Source organism: Aythya fuligula, chromosome 3, assembly GCF_009819795.1.
Source record: "Aythya fuligula isolate bAytFul2 chromosome 3, bAytFul2.pri, whole genome shotgun sequence".
In the NCBI taxonomy this organism is placed as follows: Eukaryota; Metazoa; Chordata; class Aves; order Anseriformes; family Anatidae; genus Aythya; species Aythya fuligula.
This window is the reverse complement of record NC_045561.1, coordinates 17,419,341-17,437,462: the sequence shown is the minus strand read 5'-3', so window position 1 is coordinate 17,437,462 and position 18,122 is coordinate 17,419,341. Positions and strand designations below refer to the sequence as shown.

The window sequence follows — 18,122 nt, the reverse complement described above, 5'->3', positions numbered from 1 at the left end:
TTCTGAAGATTTCTAGATCAGATTTCAGGGCCTCATGAGTTTGGGTAATTTTTCTAGCTGAGGTTCCACATTACGCCTTCCGGAGAAGCTGCCAGTTATCTACAAAAGCTACAGCTCTTAATCATTTGATACCACAGGTTTCAGGTTGAATCACAGCCAAGTGTGGTTGACCTCAGATTATACTGAAGTCCTCGCTCCATGGCATTGCACTTAAGGATTGGCCAGCACGAGAGCTGGAGGGAGCGTGGCTTTCTTTGCATCAGAGCTCAGCCAAAAAAACCTTGGGGGAGAGGAGATGCTCAGGTCAGGCTGCACACAAATTAAATTGTGGGGCTGCAGAGAGAAAACTCTGAAATTTCTCATTGGGAGCCATTTGGTTTCATTTTGGGTTACGTAATTTCTAATAACCCTTTCTCTTTTCCTTTTCGAATGTGTTTTGAAGCCGAGGTCAACGTTTAAGTGAAAAATGCCATTTTGAATCAAATCTACATTTCAAATGCGTGCAAAACATAAACAAACCATTCCCAAAATGAAACATTTCATTCTGAAAGTGTCAGAATGACACACGTCGCTATTTTTAACATCCCACCCTCTTCCCCCACCTCTGTATTTTTTTTTTATTTTTTTTTTCTAGACCAGAAGTATTCAGGAAATGTGTTTGAATTTGTGAATCATTTTGACTCCCCCTCCCCCTTGACATTCACTGGAAAATTCACTCTGTGCCAAAATAACTGTTCTGCCAGCTCCAGCCAGCTCCTACAATCTCCTGTCCTGCTGGAGTCTTTCTGGACAGGACTGCTGGTCAAGATGTCTTGGGGGTACGCTACAGATGCTCCTGGGGTACAAGCAGAGCTGGAGGACAAACCACAGCATCTCTGCAGGCAGCTACAGGATCTGTGCCATAAAGCAGCTCTAAAACCTCTATGGTTTTGCCTGAAAAAGCCCTGAGCCACCCTCTCCAGAGACCAAACGGGGAGTCAGCCTCTGAGAGAAGCCACCGCACAGACGGAGTTCCTCAATGAGGCTGGGCTGGCTTCCTGATAGTGGGGGAGAGCGCAGAGTTTTGCTTCTCTTGGAAAAAATTTAAGCTCAACATCAGGCCTCTGAGGGTGGTTGGGGTATGCCAGGGCTTGGAGGTGCTTCCATGGAAGTTTAGGGAAATTTCGGCTTTGAGGTAAGCGTGACTGAGCTGTGGCTCGCACGGCAATACAGACACTTGATTTTTTCGCAGCCTAGCGAATTGCAGAACAATTTATGCCTTTGAAATGTGAATGTAAATATTGCTGCTCTCATTTGTGAGAATTTCGCTCCTACCCTGAAACTTGTAGCAGGTGGAAAATTTGGATCGCTCTCTCTCTCAGTCCTCACATCCACCCTATCTGCAAGCCTCCCAGCTTTTTCGGGGTAATATCCCTCACAGAGCCTCTCCAACTTACACACCCAAGTAAAATTCACCTCCAGGGCTCATCATCTCAGCTCTGAATTTCACATCTCAATATAGCTCTGCAGACTTGCTCTGCAAAGATCCATCAAACCCATTGCTGAAAGACGGCTTTCTGAACCTGTCATCTGGCCCTTCTGCAGCTCTCTCCGCCTTGATTCTTTCCCCCTAGGTGCATCACGTCTCAGTTACTTGGCTTTTCTTTTCAAATGTGATTTTATCTATTCCCATCACTAATTTCAGTGCCAAAAGGTCAACTCCTGCGTATATTCTAGCATGAGATCAGCCTATGCTCAACAGGCACCTCTGTGTGTTCTCCCCTTCTGGGGAGGGTTCCCATCCACGAGAACAAACCTGGGATGTGGAACAATTTTTAGGCTGGCCAAAAGCTCCAAAACCTAGTACCAGAGCTGGTCTGGCTGTAAAATACAGGAATGGCCAAAACCAGCACAGGTGGCACCACGCTGCCTCTGCATTGCCTTCGTCACTGGCCTGTCCCCTGGTCAATGTTACGGACACTTCTGATGAGCCAGACTCCCACGCTGTCTTCCTCAGCTCAAAAAAGTCATTCCGGCACCAGAGAGAAACATGAGAAAGCAGAGACCTGAGGAGAGAGGCCAAGCCTTTCTCCTCAAATGAGACGTGAATGAGAGGACGCTAGCAGTGAAGGAGCAGAGCTGTAGCCATTTGTTTTAACCTCCTGTGCAAGGAGGCTTCCACAAGAGCCAGATGACATTAGCTGCACCCTCCTCTGAGAGAGGGTCTGGCTCAGGTTGGAGCTGGTTTTCCACCCCTTTATCTTCGCTCTATGAGCTTTAAGCAGGCTCTTTTTTTTTTTTTTTTAATGGTGGCACATCTAGGTCAAAAACTGTGATATCCAGTTTTTGTGAAGGTGGCAACGTGACACCTGACAGGTAATTCTGTGGGCTTTGCAAAAAGAATAGATCAAGGTTAGATCTCACTCTGTTGAAAGTATGGAAGGAAAATGCAGGATTTGTCAAGCAGAAAGAGATAAACTGAACCGGGAACATTGTATATACAAATTCCTAGGAGAACATTAAAACAATGGAGCTGGGAGAGCACACTTGTCAGGGTGTTTTGTTTTTTTTTTCAAACAATTGGTTTCACATACACTGCCTCTTAAAATACAGCAGTAATTGAGGTGGATAGAGATAAGATACAGTTCCAAGACCTCATTCCTTTGCTTCCTTTATGGCCACCCTCATCTCCAGCCCAGTAAGACATTCCTACCATGAAAGTGCAGGACGAAGGGCTGAAGGGAGACTGCCCTAAGCAGCAGGAATGGACACGGGCGAGAGGCTGCATGGGGGCCAGCTGTGTGCTGGGGAAGGACTCGGAGGCCAGTGCAGTGCTGGCAGCTGTGAGAAGCACCAACACCTCTGCCTGCCCCTGTACCAGCAGCCACTACCTGGGCAGCATGCACTTGCTGCTGTCCCAGACTCCCACCTACAACAGATCCCAGAGGTGGAAATACTACCCTGGCTCCCTTATGGTCACTTTATCTGAGTACTGAGGACAGCAAAAGATACGAGGTGATGCTGAATGAGCTCCAGTGGAGTTAAGCTGATGCTATACATGGATTGAAAAAAAAAAATGTTTCAACCTATGGGGCCTTATTCAGGCTCATCTCTAATTATATCCTAGGATCAGGCTTTGAAACCAGTTCTGTAGTCCTCAGTAAGGGTAACTTTACAGTTGTTATTTGAGTTCCTTGCCAATCTGTTGTTGGATTTTCCATTTGACATTATTAAAGGATTAAGTTGTTTGTCTCATCATCTGTTATCTGTCCTGTTGAATTTCCTACAAACAGACTTTAGCCAGAGCAGACACAAAGTGGAAAGAAAAAAACCAAAACCAAACAAAAACAAAACAATCAAACAAACAACAACAAAAAACTACAACCCACTTTCAAGATACAATCGTGGTTCAGGGTTTGTTCGTATTATTGTTTAAATTTATGACTTTGGATGTATAAACTTTGCTGACTCCTTAAATCTGGAATGCATTAAAGAAAGCATTAGGTGTTACAACACATTATTGTATTATAATGTCCTGATTCAGCTACAGCTGTGGAAGAAATACATAACAGGAGATCCTGCAGTTATACATTTCAGACTCAGATCATCAGTTGACATAGAGAAGATAAAAACAAATGTAGCTGAGCCTGGAAAGAATGTTGTTAAAATTGGACAAACCTTTAATGTGAGTAGCCTAGGGGTGCAATAGCTTTGCCTGAAACTTAACAAAACCCACCCATATAAAACACACCCTGGGAGACTGCAGATTGGACTCCGACCTGCAGTCAGCCAAAAAAGCAAACCTGACTTCTCCTCCCTCCCTCCAGATGCAGGTTTGAATGGTCCCTGCAGCGTGTTAAACAGATATTGCCCATAGCAGCACACGTAACACACACAGCCTCCCTGGACTATTGTATTTAAGTCCCTGCTTACTAAAAATGCTTTGAAAACATGTGGCTCAGTGGGGTAAAAGCTATTCTTCCCCCTCCCCACAACAAGGCCTAGCAGCGAGCCGAAGACGAGGCTCTGCTCCTGCCCTTTTAGCAAGCGGTGGGAACGGAGACCTCAGCAAGGAACAAGAAAAAAACATTCAGCCTTAAGTACAGTTTCCAAAAAATCACCTTTCAGATCTCTGTTTGTAACGCTCCCGTCCCCAAAGGCTGTGTGCATCAGTGGGCAGAGCCCGCGTGGGGCCTGCCCCTCTGCTCCGTGAGCTGCGTTTGAGGTTGGCCTCGGTGCAAGATGTAACTGGATACATGAAGGGGAGAGCAAGGGGAGAAGTGATAACGGACCCAATCTGCAGCACGCTCCTGCTGGCTTCTGCGGAGCTACAACAGCTTTTATCAGCGTTTTATCTGACCCTAACAAAAGGAGCGAATTGTTTAGCAAAGGAAGAGGGTTCTTTGATTCTATCTTGCTGCAGATGAATTGCCCAAGCAAGGGCAAAGGGACAGGAAGCGGAGGGGGAGGAGGGGTGATGCTGAAGGTAGCTGCTGCCGTTGCTCAGCTTGCTGCTAACCTCCACTCTGTGCCACATTTCTGCCTTCTCCCTGGCGTTACAATCCTATAGATCCTACTGAGAAGTTGTGCTGAGTATTCCTGGCGTTGCTCTTCATTCCAGCAAGGCCCAAAGCATTCAGGCTGAAGGGAGTTTTGTAACAAAAAAAGACTGCAGGATAACTGCAACACACCCCCTCTGCTCCACAGCCTGTTAGTCCCATCTCCCAAAACGCCAGGCACAAGAGCTAAAGCCAAGGATGAAAACCCAGAAGCCAGCAATGAAACCCTTATCAATTCCATGAGGCCCACGCCACAGGAGCTACAGGCACTGTCCTCTCTGCAAACCAAATGCACGAAGCAAACAGTGAAGAGAGTCTGATTCTGCACTTTGAACCAAACCCCATTAAAATGTCTGTCAGCATGGCACTCCAGAGCCCGTGTAGGTCTCTCTGGGGGAGGACGGATGCTTTACTATTACTTAAGAACCGCAACAGTGCTAAATGCTAATGCAGTTCCTGTTGTGTACTGCTGATCAGATAATGCACTGTACTACAAGTCGTTTGAAGTGCTAGGCTCTTACTGTTTTACCCCCTAGCTCTCCTCCCCAAAGCAATCGCTGTGTTTTGGCTAACAATGTATCACAGAGCTGAAGGGAAGAATTGGATTCCTTCTATCAGGCTGTGTTGTTTTACATTTCATTAATGAAAAAAAAAAAAGTTCTTTACTATTAAATAAAGAAATAAACAAATAACTTCTTTCTTCTCATAGCTGAAATGTATGATAACATTGAAATAAATATTATAAGAAAGGATAAAGGATAATATGGGTCTTAGCAGCCTGCAGCTGCTTCAGACTTTAATACTGCTGCTCAGTGAGAAACTACAGGCCAGAAAATTCCTCTGCAGTCACCACAACCCACAGCTGACTGTGGTAGAAAGGGTCTCCCTCCGCAGGCACAAATCTGCAACAGAAGCTCTCCAGTGCCGAACTCCCACCATGGCTGGGAAAGAAGAAGCTGTGATCTGCATCTCTTAAAAGCACCCACCAAATCTGAGCGCAGACTGAAACTTGCAGCTGGAGACCCTGAGATTACAAACATACCCACAGCAACTTGTGCTGCTGGGTGCCCATCCCTGTTACAGAGCAAATCACACATTTTGCTGCCTAAACACCGACTGGAGAGCCAAACATAGGCACTTTCATTTGGGGCTGACAGACCTCAGACTGAAGCAGGTTTCTGAAGTACTTGCAACTATTGTGCAGGTTATGCATGATGTGGATTTTTACGTGTATGAATATGAATGAAATTCTGACAAATGTTATAAAATGCATTTATGTATAATTTAGGAACAGACTCCTGGCTTGAGCACACTCCTTGGCTAATCCTAAAGATAACATCAGAGTGAATAGAAAAGAAAGGTACCATAGGAGGGGATTTATCCCGGGGAGATATCCAACACGGCTGAGCATGATGAATTCTGTCCAAGGGCCACTGCAAGTGACCCAGCAGGTACTGATGCACACATTGCCCTAAAAGTCACATTTGAGGATACAGATTAGGCTGCTAAGTCACTTGGTGATTTGCAAATGTTAACATTCAGTATTCACCGTCTGCTAAATATTAACTTGTCTTTCTTAGAAAGCTTGGCTGGGCTTCATTGGATGAAAGCAGGTCAAATTTACTGCACAAATTTTCCTACCGGTATAAACAAAAATAATCTCTAACAATTACAGAAGACTAATCTTAGCTGAAGCGACATTTAACATCATACATAGATGTCATTATTCCTCTAGTGAGTTAGAACAGATTTACATGTAAAGAAAACATTAGCTCAGTGCGGGCTTTCAGTCACTGCATGGCATGCAAAAGTTCAGTGCTGCGCTAATATTTTCTTCATATGCAAACCTAACACATTATAGAAATCATATGGAAAACATGAGACAGCTGCTGACTATGTTTTGATTGCTTTTTGCCTTTGCAAGGCTCTAAAAAGTTAAAGACAAAACTGTAAAGTTTTCACTGATCCAGGAACTTCATTCTGTGGACACTCAGCTTAATGCCCCAAGAAGTATTAAGGGGTAACCAGCAAAGCTCCTGACATCTGTGATTCCCATCAGAAGGGGAGGAAACGTGGCTGTTTCCAGAGCTGGAGACCCAAAGAATGATGAACATCATGCTTGTTCTTGTCTGTTTTTTCACCTCAGAAATGTTTTGGGCTTTATTCCATTTTTATGAACTCTTTTAGTGTGAAATTGTTTTAAAAACAAAATATGCAAGAGACATCATCTGCGTTAGCAAGTAAGGCATCTGCTATGTGCCATGTCACTCCTGTGCTATCAATCATGGAGAATGTTAGCAGAAAAGGAACCCTTCCCAATTAGCTTAAAAGTGGTGATGAAAACGGGTCTGAAATAGCACCGCTCATCTCCCACTGGGTTATGGCAGCATCTTCACCTAGCCTCCGTGGGTGGGATAAAAAAGCTGCTTATCTGCTGAGAAGGCCACATGAGTAGGTAGAAGATGAACTACCAAAGAGAGAGCAGTGCTTTGTGAGTTCCCAGGAGCGCACAGACTCAGTCGAAGAACAGCCTGAATCTCTGCCCAGCCTGCCAGGCACTGGGTGGTCCTGACCTTGTCCCATGCTGTGCCACCAAGCCTGCTGAACGTGGTGCTCTGAGCATGGAGAAACAGAGGTGCCCACCTTTTTCTCCTCTTTTTCTGAGTCTTCCCAGAGCAGGGCTGGAAGAGGCTCTATCCTTTGGCACTTCACCTGGTGGGCTAAGCATCTTCCCCTGCCAGCCACAATGCCGTGCACACTTCTTAGAAGTACACATTACCAGACTAAGAATAACTTCAGAGCAAGCAAGCAGGGCCCTAATATGCTAGACATTGTATTGATACTATATTGGTAATACCACTCAAGCTCATTAGCTCAGGAGCTTTTAATATAACCATAGCAGGAGGAAGGAGCAAAGTGTGTGAACAGAGTGAGCCTACAGACATGTATTCACAGGGTTGCATGCATCACCATAGCCATGTGTTCATGGTTTCTCTTACATAGAGACTTCCCAATCACAATCACAGCTCTGAAAGGGAATGAAAGCACATTTAATTTGATGGATTTTTATAGAAACAAACCAGGAGTGTTGTTGTCAGCTTACATCTTGGAAGATCCGAAAGAGAAATAAGCATGGGTCCCACAGGCCCTTGGCTAATACTAATCCTGTCTAAACTTGGCTCTTCAGAAATACGCTACAGCCATTGTGAGTCAAACAAACAAATCAATAAAAAAATCATCTGTCAGCAGCAGTGCCATTAGCATTTCCAAACACTCTTGTCATTCTGCACATGGTAATGGAAGTCTCTTATCCTAAGCAAGCTGTTCGAAACAGAAGTTTCACAATGTACCAGGACTTTCTTGGTCACTGCTCAGCATATATCCCTGTTTTCACAGTGGTGGTGGGAACACCAGGAAGAGGAATGCTGTAGTATCTTCCACTATTTTTCCAGGAGTTTTGTTGTTCTTCTTGTTGTTTTTCCTATAGCATATACTGGCACAATTTCTGCATTTCTTTTGACTCTTCTTTTGCTTTGTTTCCAGTGGCTGAGGGATTGAAAAGTTAGGGGATTTAGGGGATTTGGCTGAGCAAGGATCTGCTGCTCAAACTGAGGTGAAGACTGGAGGCAGGCTGGGCTGCAGCAATCATACCCTTGTTGAGTTTGTGACCTCGAGGAATATGGACCTGACGAAGAGCAAAGTCAGGACCCTGAGCTTTTGAAGAGTGAACTTCCAGGTGTTTAAAAACCTAGTGAATGAGATCCTCTGGAACACTGTCCTTAGGGACAAAGGAGCTGAACAAAGCTGGCAGCTCTTTAAGGATACTTCTCTTAGAGCACAAGAGCTCTCCAACCCCATGTGAAAGAAATTAAGCAGGGAAGGCAGCAAACTGGCATTGCTGAGCAAGGACCTGCTGGGCAAATTGAGGCAGAAAAAGGCAATTTCACAGGCAGTGAAAGCAGGGACATATGGGAAGAGTACAGCCCTTCCAACCCAAGCCCTTCTATGATTCTGTGACTCCCAGGGGATCTCTGAGCCCACCTTGCTGAGCATCCTAGAATCACAGAAGATCCCAAGTTGGAAGGGACCCACAATGATCATCAAGTCCAACTCCTGGGTCCACACAGAAACACCCAAAAACCAAACCCTTCTGTCTTAGAGTATTATCCAAATGCTTCTCAGACTCTTCCAGGTTTGGTGCTGGGACCACTGCCCTGGGGAGCCCGTTCCAGTGCCCAACCACCCTCTCAGTGAAGAACATTTTCCTTATATCCTGAACCTCCCTCATCACAGCTTCATGAAATTCCCTTGGGTCTTATCACAGGTCACCAGGGAGCAGAGCTGAGCACCTGCCCCTCCACTCCCCTCGTGAGGAAGCTGCAGGCCATGATGATGTCTCCCCTCAGTCTCCTCTTCTCTAGGCCGAACAAACCAAGCAACGTCAGACGCTCCTCATATGTTTTCCATTCTAGACCCTTCACCATATTTGTAGCCCTCCTTTGGACATACTCCAATAGTTTTATATCTTTCTTAAACTGTGGCACCCAAAACTGCACACAGTGCTCAAGGTGAGGCCACACCAGCACAGAGCAGAGTGGGACAATCTCGCCCCTCAACCAGCTAGCCATGCCATGCCTGATGTACACCAGGACGTGGTTGTCCCTACTGACTGACAGGGCACACTGCTGGCTCATGTTCAGCTTGCTGTTGACCAAAACCCCCAGATCCCTTTCTTCGGGGCTGCTGTCCAGCCTCTCATTCCCAGTCTACACGTATAGCCAGGGTTGCCCCCTCCCAGGCACAGAAACCAGCACTTACTCGGGTTAAATGTCATGTTGCTGGTGATTGACAAATCAGCTCTCCGATTTGTCAAGATCTTTCTGCAAGACCTCTCCACCCTTGATGGAGTCAACAGCTCCTCCCAATTTAGTATCACCTGCAAACGTAATCAAAACACCTTCTTGTCCTACATCCAAGTCATTTATGAAAACATAGAAAAGAATTGGCCCTAAAATGAAGCCCTGTTGAACCCCACTGGTGACTGGTCGCCAGCCTGATGTAACTGCATTTACTGTAACCCTTTGAGCCCAATCCGTCAGCCAATTGTTCACCATCATATTATGTTTGTATCTAGCAGTATGCTGGACATTTTGTCCAGGATACTGTGAGAAACAGCTTTGAAAGCTTTGCTAAAATCCGAAAAGATTGCATCAACTGGCTTTTCTTGGTCAGCTAGGGGGGTGACCTTGTCATAAAAGGAAATTAAGTTTGTTAAGCAGGACCTTCCCCTCATGAACCTGTGTTTTTTAAGACCAATGACCACGTTGTCCTTCAGATGTTTTTCAGCAACTCCTAGAATAATTTTCTCCATAATTTTACCAGGCACTGAATGAGACTGACAAGCCTGTAATTACCAGGGTCTTCTTTCTTGCCTTCTTGAAAATTGGAACGACATTTGCCAGCTTCCAGTCAAGTGAGACCTCTCCAGATTCCCAAGACCATTGAAAAATAATTGATAGAGGTCTTGCGATGACATCAGCCAGCTCTCCGAGTACCCTAGGATGAAGCCCATCAGGCCCCATAGTCTTATCTGCTTCAGATTAGATCACTGATGATGATTTGCTGTAATAACCATCATTTGAATATATTTTGCTAAAGGAGTACAGTCAGATTCCAAGACTGGGGCCAGTTGTCCCGCTGCTAAGTACACCTTGGTCTATCAGCTTTCCTTTGGGAAGAGCAAACAGAGTCCCCAGGAGCAGCTGAGCTCACAGATCCAAATTTTTTCCACTGAAGTTAGTGATAGTCATAGCTAGAATGGGGCTTCTTTTGGGTGTGAAACCCCTTTCTGCTAGGCTGCCATCTCAGGCTATTTGTGCCCCTTACGAGTTGGGACGGGGAGCACCTTCTCACTTCCCTGCACATTCAACCTGCACAACCAGGTAAGAGGGAAGAAGCCCTCCCGCAGCACAATACATGCTGTGACAGAGACAGACACCCTTGCAAGAGCTGCTGTGCCCCAGGGGGGGGCTTGCAGTCAAGAGAAACACGTATTTTTCTCAAGCTGCCCATGTTGCTGTTGCAAGGATTTGCAGCAAGGGCTGCTCTGCAACATGTCAAACTGTGGTGTCCTCATCTATACACGCTGCCTGGACAGGCCAACCCTCCCACACAGCCTACGAAGTGTAATCCCTCAAGCATCATTGAAACCTTGCAAGCATCAATAAACAAGCATGGAGCTTCTCCATCACCAGCCCGCAGCCCAGGGAAAGCCACAGCTGCAAAAGCTCTTACACAGAGGTTTACTCAGACTTTAAGTAGACTTGCAATTAAACATCAGCAAAACATCAAACTGCTCTTATTGTCTGTGTACTTCACAAGTCCTGTATAATCATGGCATAGTCGCTATTTTCTAGTGCTGTATGGCCACCATTCACCAGAGAATACTCCAGGGACACGTGATGTACTGAATAAAATGTTTCAACAAACCTGCATGGAGCCTGTATCAAATGTGGTTATGGGGTCAAAAAAAAAAGTGGCCACACTACCTCCCTTCCTTTCACTAGGCAACATCATTTTCTTCTGATGACTTTCCAGTTTGTGGACCCCACTGCAAATGCAGTTTCCTACCTGAAGTATAAACAGAGGGCAAGTCAGCCAGGGGGATCTGCCTTTTCCCCGGGAACACCAGGAGGAACTACAATAGACAGCCGGACATCCCTAATAGACTGTCTAAGCTAGCCGGCATCCAGAAAGGAAGGGCAGAAGCAAGCCTGCTGTTTATCAAATCTGTAAACATGCAACAGGAGATGTGCAGTGCAGAACATGCTTGCAGTGAGAATGGCTTTCCTGCAGCTCATCGTGACTTCTCACCTAGGTACAACAGTCCTTCCCTGCACCGGCAGCAAACAGGGCAGACTAGCAGGGCTCTGCCCCTGCCCAGCATTTATCTGCTCAGCTCAGAGGAACGATGTTGGTTTCCATTTTCTATTTGGGTCAGAGCAATCACAGGTATGAGTAGGGATTGGGTGAAGAGCTCACTGAGAGCAGCCCTGCAGAGAAGGACCTGGGGGTTCTGGTGGACAAAAAACTCGACACGAGCCAGCAGTGAGCACTTGCAGCCCAAAAGGCCAACTGCATCTTGGGCTGCATCAGCAGAGGGGTGGGCAGCAGGTGGAGGGAGGGGATTGTGCCCCTCTGCTCTGCCTTGTGAGGCCCCACCTGGAGTGCTGCATCTACATCTGGGGCCCCCAGCACACGAAGGATGTGGATGTGTTAGAGGAGTTCAAGGCAAGGTTGGATGAGGCTTTGGGCAGCCTGATCTAGTGGAAGGTGCCCCTGCCCATGGCAGGGGGGTGGAATTAGATGGTCTTTGAGTTCCCACCCAGCCCAAACCATTCTGTGATTCTATGGGCCGAGGTCTCCCAGAAGCACTTATTTTGACAGAAAAGCACAAGTTGTGGAGACAGCTTCTCACACATTCTGTCTCGTTACACAACTCGTTTCCAGACAACATGTGTTGTTAAAAGGAAACAGTGAGTTCACAAAAACAAATGAGTGTGCAACCTGAGACTGCTTCGGTAGCTGTGTGTCATTACGGATTTAAGATGTTGCCAACCAGTACACACAGTTGGGTGTTATTTATATGAATCAGCTTTGAATTACTTGGCATTCGCACACAGTCCTGCTGAGAAGTTGACTATAACCTGCCAAAGCCAGTGATCAGCCCTGCACGGGACCTTTGGAGCCCAGCGGAAAGCATCTTTGCACATTAGCCCAGCTGCTCCTGCTGAGATGACTCCAGCACTGAAATACCGAATCGGATGCACCTCCTCAGACTTCCTGACACATTTTGGACCAGTTCTTCATCTTGTTAAGCTTGCAGAAGTCCTACTGAGCCCAGCAGTTACTCAGGTCTTAGGCCCGATCTGATCCAGGCCTACTGCTCGTACAAACAAGCTCTGCCTTGGGCTGAGCCAGGGGCTGGCTGAGCTCGCTGAAGGCCACAGGAGGCTGCATGGAGCCAGCCCGAGACCCCGGGAGGCTTTCCACAGTAGCATCAGGGATGCTACAGCTCATCGGTGAAGTGTTTTCCACAGAAAAACAGTGAGAACTGGCACAAGTAACAGTCATCAATTAATACGGAGAATAGAGCAAAGATTGCTACTGCTCGTGCATATAAAACCAGTGGCATTTATCAGCAGAGGGATTACAGCAGCTCTGAAAGGGAGAGATCTGATTCATCTGTCAAGAGCCCCGAAGTACAAAGCTGTCTGCAAACACAGTGAGCCACAGATTCATAACTTCGTTCACCATGCTTTTACTCAACTGCTGCTCCATCCTAAGCAGAACTGAGCCTGACTTCTTGGAAAAGGACAAAGCAAATAGAAAAGCATATATGTGTATTTCAGTCTGCTGAGTGTTTTATAAACCACAGCGTGTCAGTTCTTCTTAAGTTTGATACCTTAACTCTACTTAGGTATTTCTCTGCTCCAGGCTTCCTTGTGTAATTGAGCTTAGCAACTGAGTTTCACTATAATGTGTCTATGGAAAGTTAAACAAAATGAACCACATCACTGAAAGATGATCTCTGTTGATCTCAAATCAAGGTAATATCTTGCATCCAGAATATGGGAGAGCCCACACTGTGATCAGAGCACCTCGTGACAGCCGCCCTGCACTGGGATAAGGCAGTTCAAAGCCCTCCAGATAAACAGCGTGACAGCTCAGAGCAAGGCACGCTCTGTATGGTGCATTCAGACAGAACGAATTCCCAAAGTGATGCAACAAACCCCGTGAGTGCCTGCCTTTAGAGAATGCCTCAGAGCCCGCTCCTCCACAAAGACCTCTTTGCTTTTTAGGGTAATACGGCACTGAAGCTTTATCTCTGTTTTAGCCTCTGCAAGAACTGCACAGCAGGGTGAGTGTCACTGCTCTCTCCCATGAGCTCGGCATTTTCAGACTAGCAACAGGAGTAAGTTTTTCACGTGAGAGAAAGCACCTCCAAGCACATGCAAAGTTTCTCTGTGGACCTCTGCTGCAACCTCGGTCCCCCTGCAGTGGCTGTGCCAGGGCTGTGAGGCCATGGCCAGCACGGGGCCACTGCCAGCCTGCTCCCCACCTCCCCAAAAGTGGTCACTCACCACTCGAGGCTTCTGCTGGTCCAGGGTCTGCAGGAAGGCGGGCGTTTGGTCCAGGGTGCGCTCGGGGTCACTGGAGATGTCCTCCTCTGACTCCTCCCAGGACGACGAGAAGCCAGTGGAAGAGGCTGAGGATGATGAGAGCTTCCGAACGGGCAGGTTGCTGGGGGGCACGGCACCCGCCTCCTCCTCCGGGCCCCCCAGGTCCGTGATGATGACGGCAGGGATGCTCCCGCTGATGGCTGGGCATCGGCCCTCCAGTCCTGGGGGGGCCACCACCATGTCTCCTTGCTGCTGTCCGGGCCCTGAGGGCTCCAGAGGGCTGCTACCCTCTGCCTGCCCCACAGCCTGCGCCTCAATCATCATTAGGCCCCTCAAGGACCCTTCAGTGCTCGGCTGCCTCAGCACCTCCCCAGCATCGGGGTCCTTGCTCTCCCCATAGGCTCGCAGCCGGGGTCCCGTGCCAAGCCCCGCCACCGGTGCTGTGGGGCTGGCAGGCCGCGGTGAGGACGGCCAGGGCGAGGACGGCCCGGGGCTCCATAGGAGGTGGGCAGCAGAGCTGTGCGCCTGGATGTGTGCCTCGAACAGCCCCACTTTCTGGTTCACTTGGACATTGTGCAGCTCCCGCTGCAGGCAGCGTGCCACGGGGGAGCCTGGCGGCCCGTCTGCGTCCCGGCTGCCCCTCCGTCCCCCAGGGCTGCCCAGCTGCTGCGGGGGCTCCTCGGGAGATGGCAAGAAGAAAGCAGGGCCAAGGCACGGCGTGTGGGGCGGCACGGCGGCGGCGCTGAAGACAGGGAGTGAGTGGCAGCCGCCGGGTGGCTCCGGGCTCCTGGGCAGGACTTGTCTGGGAGGAGACGGTGTCTTGCTCCCACTGCTCGTCACCTCGCTGTTGCTATTCATCATCACCAAGCTATTGAACGCATAGCAGTACACAGCCATAGTAGTCAGCCAGGGTGCACAGGGAGGCCACCACCACCGCCTCAGCGCTCGGGCTCAGCGGGGCTGCCGGGGGTCTCTCCACACCGGGAGTGGCAGCATCACCAGCGGGCAGAAGGGGAGCTGGGCTGGCCCCGGCACACAGCTCCATAAAATGGAAAGCCTGGGGAGAGAGAGAGAGAAGAGTGGTGAGAGTGACTCTGCTCCTCCCTAAATTCACCCTTGAGCTTGCACACCGCTGGATAAACCCTTCCCTTCCCGGGTGGCCCCCAGGCATCCCGCTGTGCTGCCTTCAGGAACATGGCCCACACCGGTCACCTGGAGAATCTGAGCCAAGGGGAAATCAGTTTGGAGGCTGCTTCCCCTCCTTCCTGCCCTTCCTGCCACTTCCCTAGGCTGTCTGTTGATGAAGCCACAGAACTGGTGTCCGAGAAGATACGGCCAAGTCAGCAGCTAGTCCCACAACAGAATTGGGGAGTTACAGCCAGCTGGTGTGTAAACTTTTGTGGTGGAAAAAAAGTAGGAAGCTTCTGAGTATCTCTCCCAAAAGGTGTCATTTTCCGAATGAAAGAAAAAACTCCGAAGAGCTCAAATTTGCTGCCTTCTGGTTTGTCACCTGCGTCCAACCATGCCCCAGTCTCACACACGGATTTCCGTTCCATAACTGCCTGCCCCGTTCCGTGTGTTACGGGACCACATCTCCACCAGCTCCTTACCTACCCATGTACAACTACATCTTCACACACACCCTGTCTAAGCATATTTCCCTTGCACACACCTTCCTGCTGGGATGCCGACTGCCGCAACCACCTCCAAGCCTGGGTCCCAGGCATGCACAAGGCTGCTGTTTGCCCTGCTGTGAGTGTGCATGCATGTCAGAGAGGCTCTGCCTTTGCATGCGGCTCTCTGAGCCCCTCCGTACTTTTGGGTGCCCTCCCTTGTGTCCGTTTCTTCCACGTGCCGCCGGAGCCGCAACCCTCACACTACGCCAGGGAACGGGGTGCCCACAAACACGCAGGCTGCGTGGGGGTGCGGGCTGCTTTACACACATGTGCTAACCCTGGCTGTGGCCGCACGCTTCTCTGCAAGTAGCCGTGTGTGATGCTGGCACCCTGCGAGGACCCAGGCAGATAAATGCCAGCAGCCCCCAGCATCTCCATCACCCAAAGCTCCCCGTCCATCCCTCCAGGCACCTCTCTGCGGCTCAGCAGAGCGCAGGCTGCGCACAACCCCCCTCTCCACCCGGCCCCCCAAGCAAGGCTCGGGGGCACATTTTGGGGCCGGGACAGCCCCCTCGAGCCTCCCCCAGCCTTGTGGGGGCAGCCTCCAGCCCCTGCTTCCCTGCACCTCCCTCCTTCCCACCCCACCACCGCCCCGTACCTGCCCGCAGGCTCCGCGCCCGCTTCAGTGCTCGCCGCCCCGCAGCGCCCGCAGGCGCCGGCGGCCGCAAGGAGCCATCCCCGCGGGCACGGGGCTCGGCTCGGCTCCGCGGGGAGCTGGGGGAAGGGGAGGGAAAAGGAAAGGGAAAGGAAGGGAAAGGGGAGGCCGCCGGGCTCCCCGCTCCGCCGGCTCCCCGGGCTCCGCGCCCCGGCCAGGTCCGCGGGGCGGCCGCGGAGCCCGCTCCCGGGGCGGCTTTGGAAACGCGGAGAGAGGAGGAGGAGGAAAAGGGAGAGGAGCCGAGAGAAGGAGGAGAGCAGAGAGGGAGGGGGTAGGAAAGCAGGAAGGAAGTTGTGAGCCTGTCTGGGGTTGAACTCAGCGGAACAAGTTTCTTTTTTTTTTTTTTTTTTTTTTTTTTTTTTTTTTTTTTTCTCTCTCTCTCTCTGCCGCTTGGCAGGACCGCTGGAGGGAAACACTGAAAAAAAAAAAAAAAAGTTTCCATTGTTAACTAAAAAAAAAAAAAAAAACGCGTTTCTGCCTCTGTGGGTTAAAGATACACGATCCATTTTCCACCGCTAGCCCCAGAGCACGATGTCTGACCCAGTGCACGGCTCTGCACCCCCAGCCCTGCACAAGGCCTGGCCCCACAGCCCAGGGGTCCCCATGGCCACCAGCAGCAAGGCAGACGGGGGCACGACGGAGACAGGAATCCTCCCACCCTCGTCCTGTAACGCGTTTCACTTCCCAGCCACCCTACTGGCTTTGGTATTCTTCCCCGGTGTACAATGTTTGAGGCAGAGGCCGGTCCCTACACCCATAGGAACGAAGGGCTGAGGGGCCCTGATGCCCCCCCTCACCCAGCTTGGAGGCACAGACTAACCCAGCCACTGCACCCCACGTCCTCCTTGCCCCAGACACAACAGCTTGGCCCCGTGTTTTTCAGCATGCTGCTCCTTCACATTGCCCCAAAAGTGGCACAAAGTCCTCCCTGGCAGGCTGGGTGGCTTCGGGCGAGCGTGTCCCGTGGGGGCAGGTGGCTCCCAGATGCCAAACTCCAGGCGTGTGAAGACATCACAGGCACATCCACTCACTGCGGCTCTGCCCCAGGTTTGCTCAGGGCCACAGCTGCCGTGTCCAGGACAAAGGCTGTCCTTCCTGGCGCAGGGTGGACCACGGACGGCCCTTTTTCAGCTCCTGCAGCCCCCAGGCACAGGTCCCACTTGGCAGAAGGAGCAGGCTGTTGGCTGTGGTACAGCGCGATTTCTGTATCAAGATAACTCATTGGAAATAGCTGTCTCTATGTCAGCACTTCAGGAGAGCAGGCTGAGCGATTTGTTCTCAAACTAGGCGTCAAGGTCAAACCCGGATGGCAGCTTTTGGGTTGGTCTGGACTGGCCAAGGGAAAAAAGAAAAAAAAAAAAAAAAAAAAAAAAGAAAGAAAAAAATAACTGCTATTTGTCTCTGCTAGGATTTCTCAGCTAGGAATTTCCCCTGGAGAGGGAAATTGATGTCACAGTGGATCAGCTTTTTGTGATTAAGACATAACCTCTGCAGTGTAAACAGGAGCAGAAAGGCAGGTGGGGACTGCCAATCCTCCAGGCAGACAGACAGAGACACCTAGAATGAGTTTATGTTTGTTTTTCCAGTAAGAGAGATGTTATTTTGAATTCAGTGCAGGAAAGGAGATTTTTAGACTCTTTCCACTTGAATCTGCTTCCTCAGTTAGGAACTGGTCTTTCATGCAATAAAGTCTGTGATCAATCTTTCTCAGAAAAGCGACCCCTCTGAGTATAAAGGCACTATTCATGAGCACGAGCTTACCCATGTGTGCAAGTATCTGCAGATTCTGGTCATTTGGTCCTCCCGTTCCCTCGTGACTGCATACACACATCAAAAAGTAGGAACACTTGAAAGAAATAAGGAATTCAGAAATACATGCGGATGAACACCTATCTCCCTTCTTAAAAGAGCTGCATTACGCTATGCATGTATTTGCAAGCATTACGGATATTTGTTTGCATGTTTTGACTGTTCCTTAGGGTTATTTGTGTTAGGAGTATTTACACAGCATAACCAGAATAGGTGCTTAAAGCTTACAGTGCTTTAAAGCCCTTTCTTAAAGTCACGCAAA

At 49.3% G+C, this 18,122-nt stretch overlaps 1 protein-coding gene across 1 annotated transcript in view; it reads right to left on the bottom strand.

The window, feature by feature from the left end:
• ITPKB (inositol-trisphosphate 3-kinase B) overlaps positions 1-16,305 on the bottom strand; it is a 52,839-nt gene extending 36,534 nt beyond the window's left edge. The window contains exons 1-2 of the mRNA XM_032185400.1: positions 15,995-16,305; positions 13,682-14,777 (exon numbers count right to left, since the gene is read on the bottom strand). Coding sequence (XP_032041291.1) covers positions 13,682-14,617 — 936 coding nt within the window. The 5' untranslated portion in view covers positions 14,618-14,777; positions 15,995-16,305. The remainder of the gene's footprint in view (positions 1-13,681; positions 14,778-15,994) is intronic.
• Positions 16,306-18,122: the final 1,817 nt, after the last annotated feature.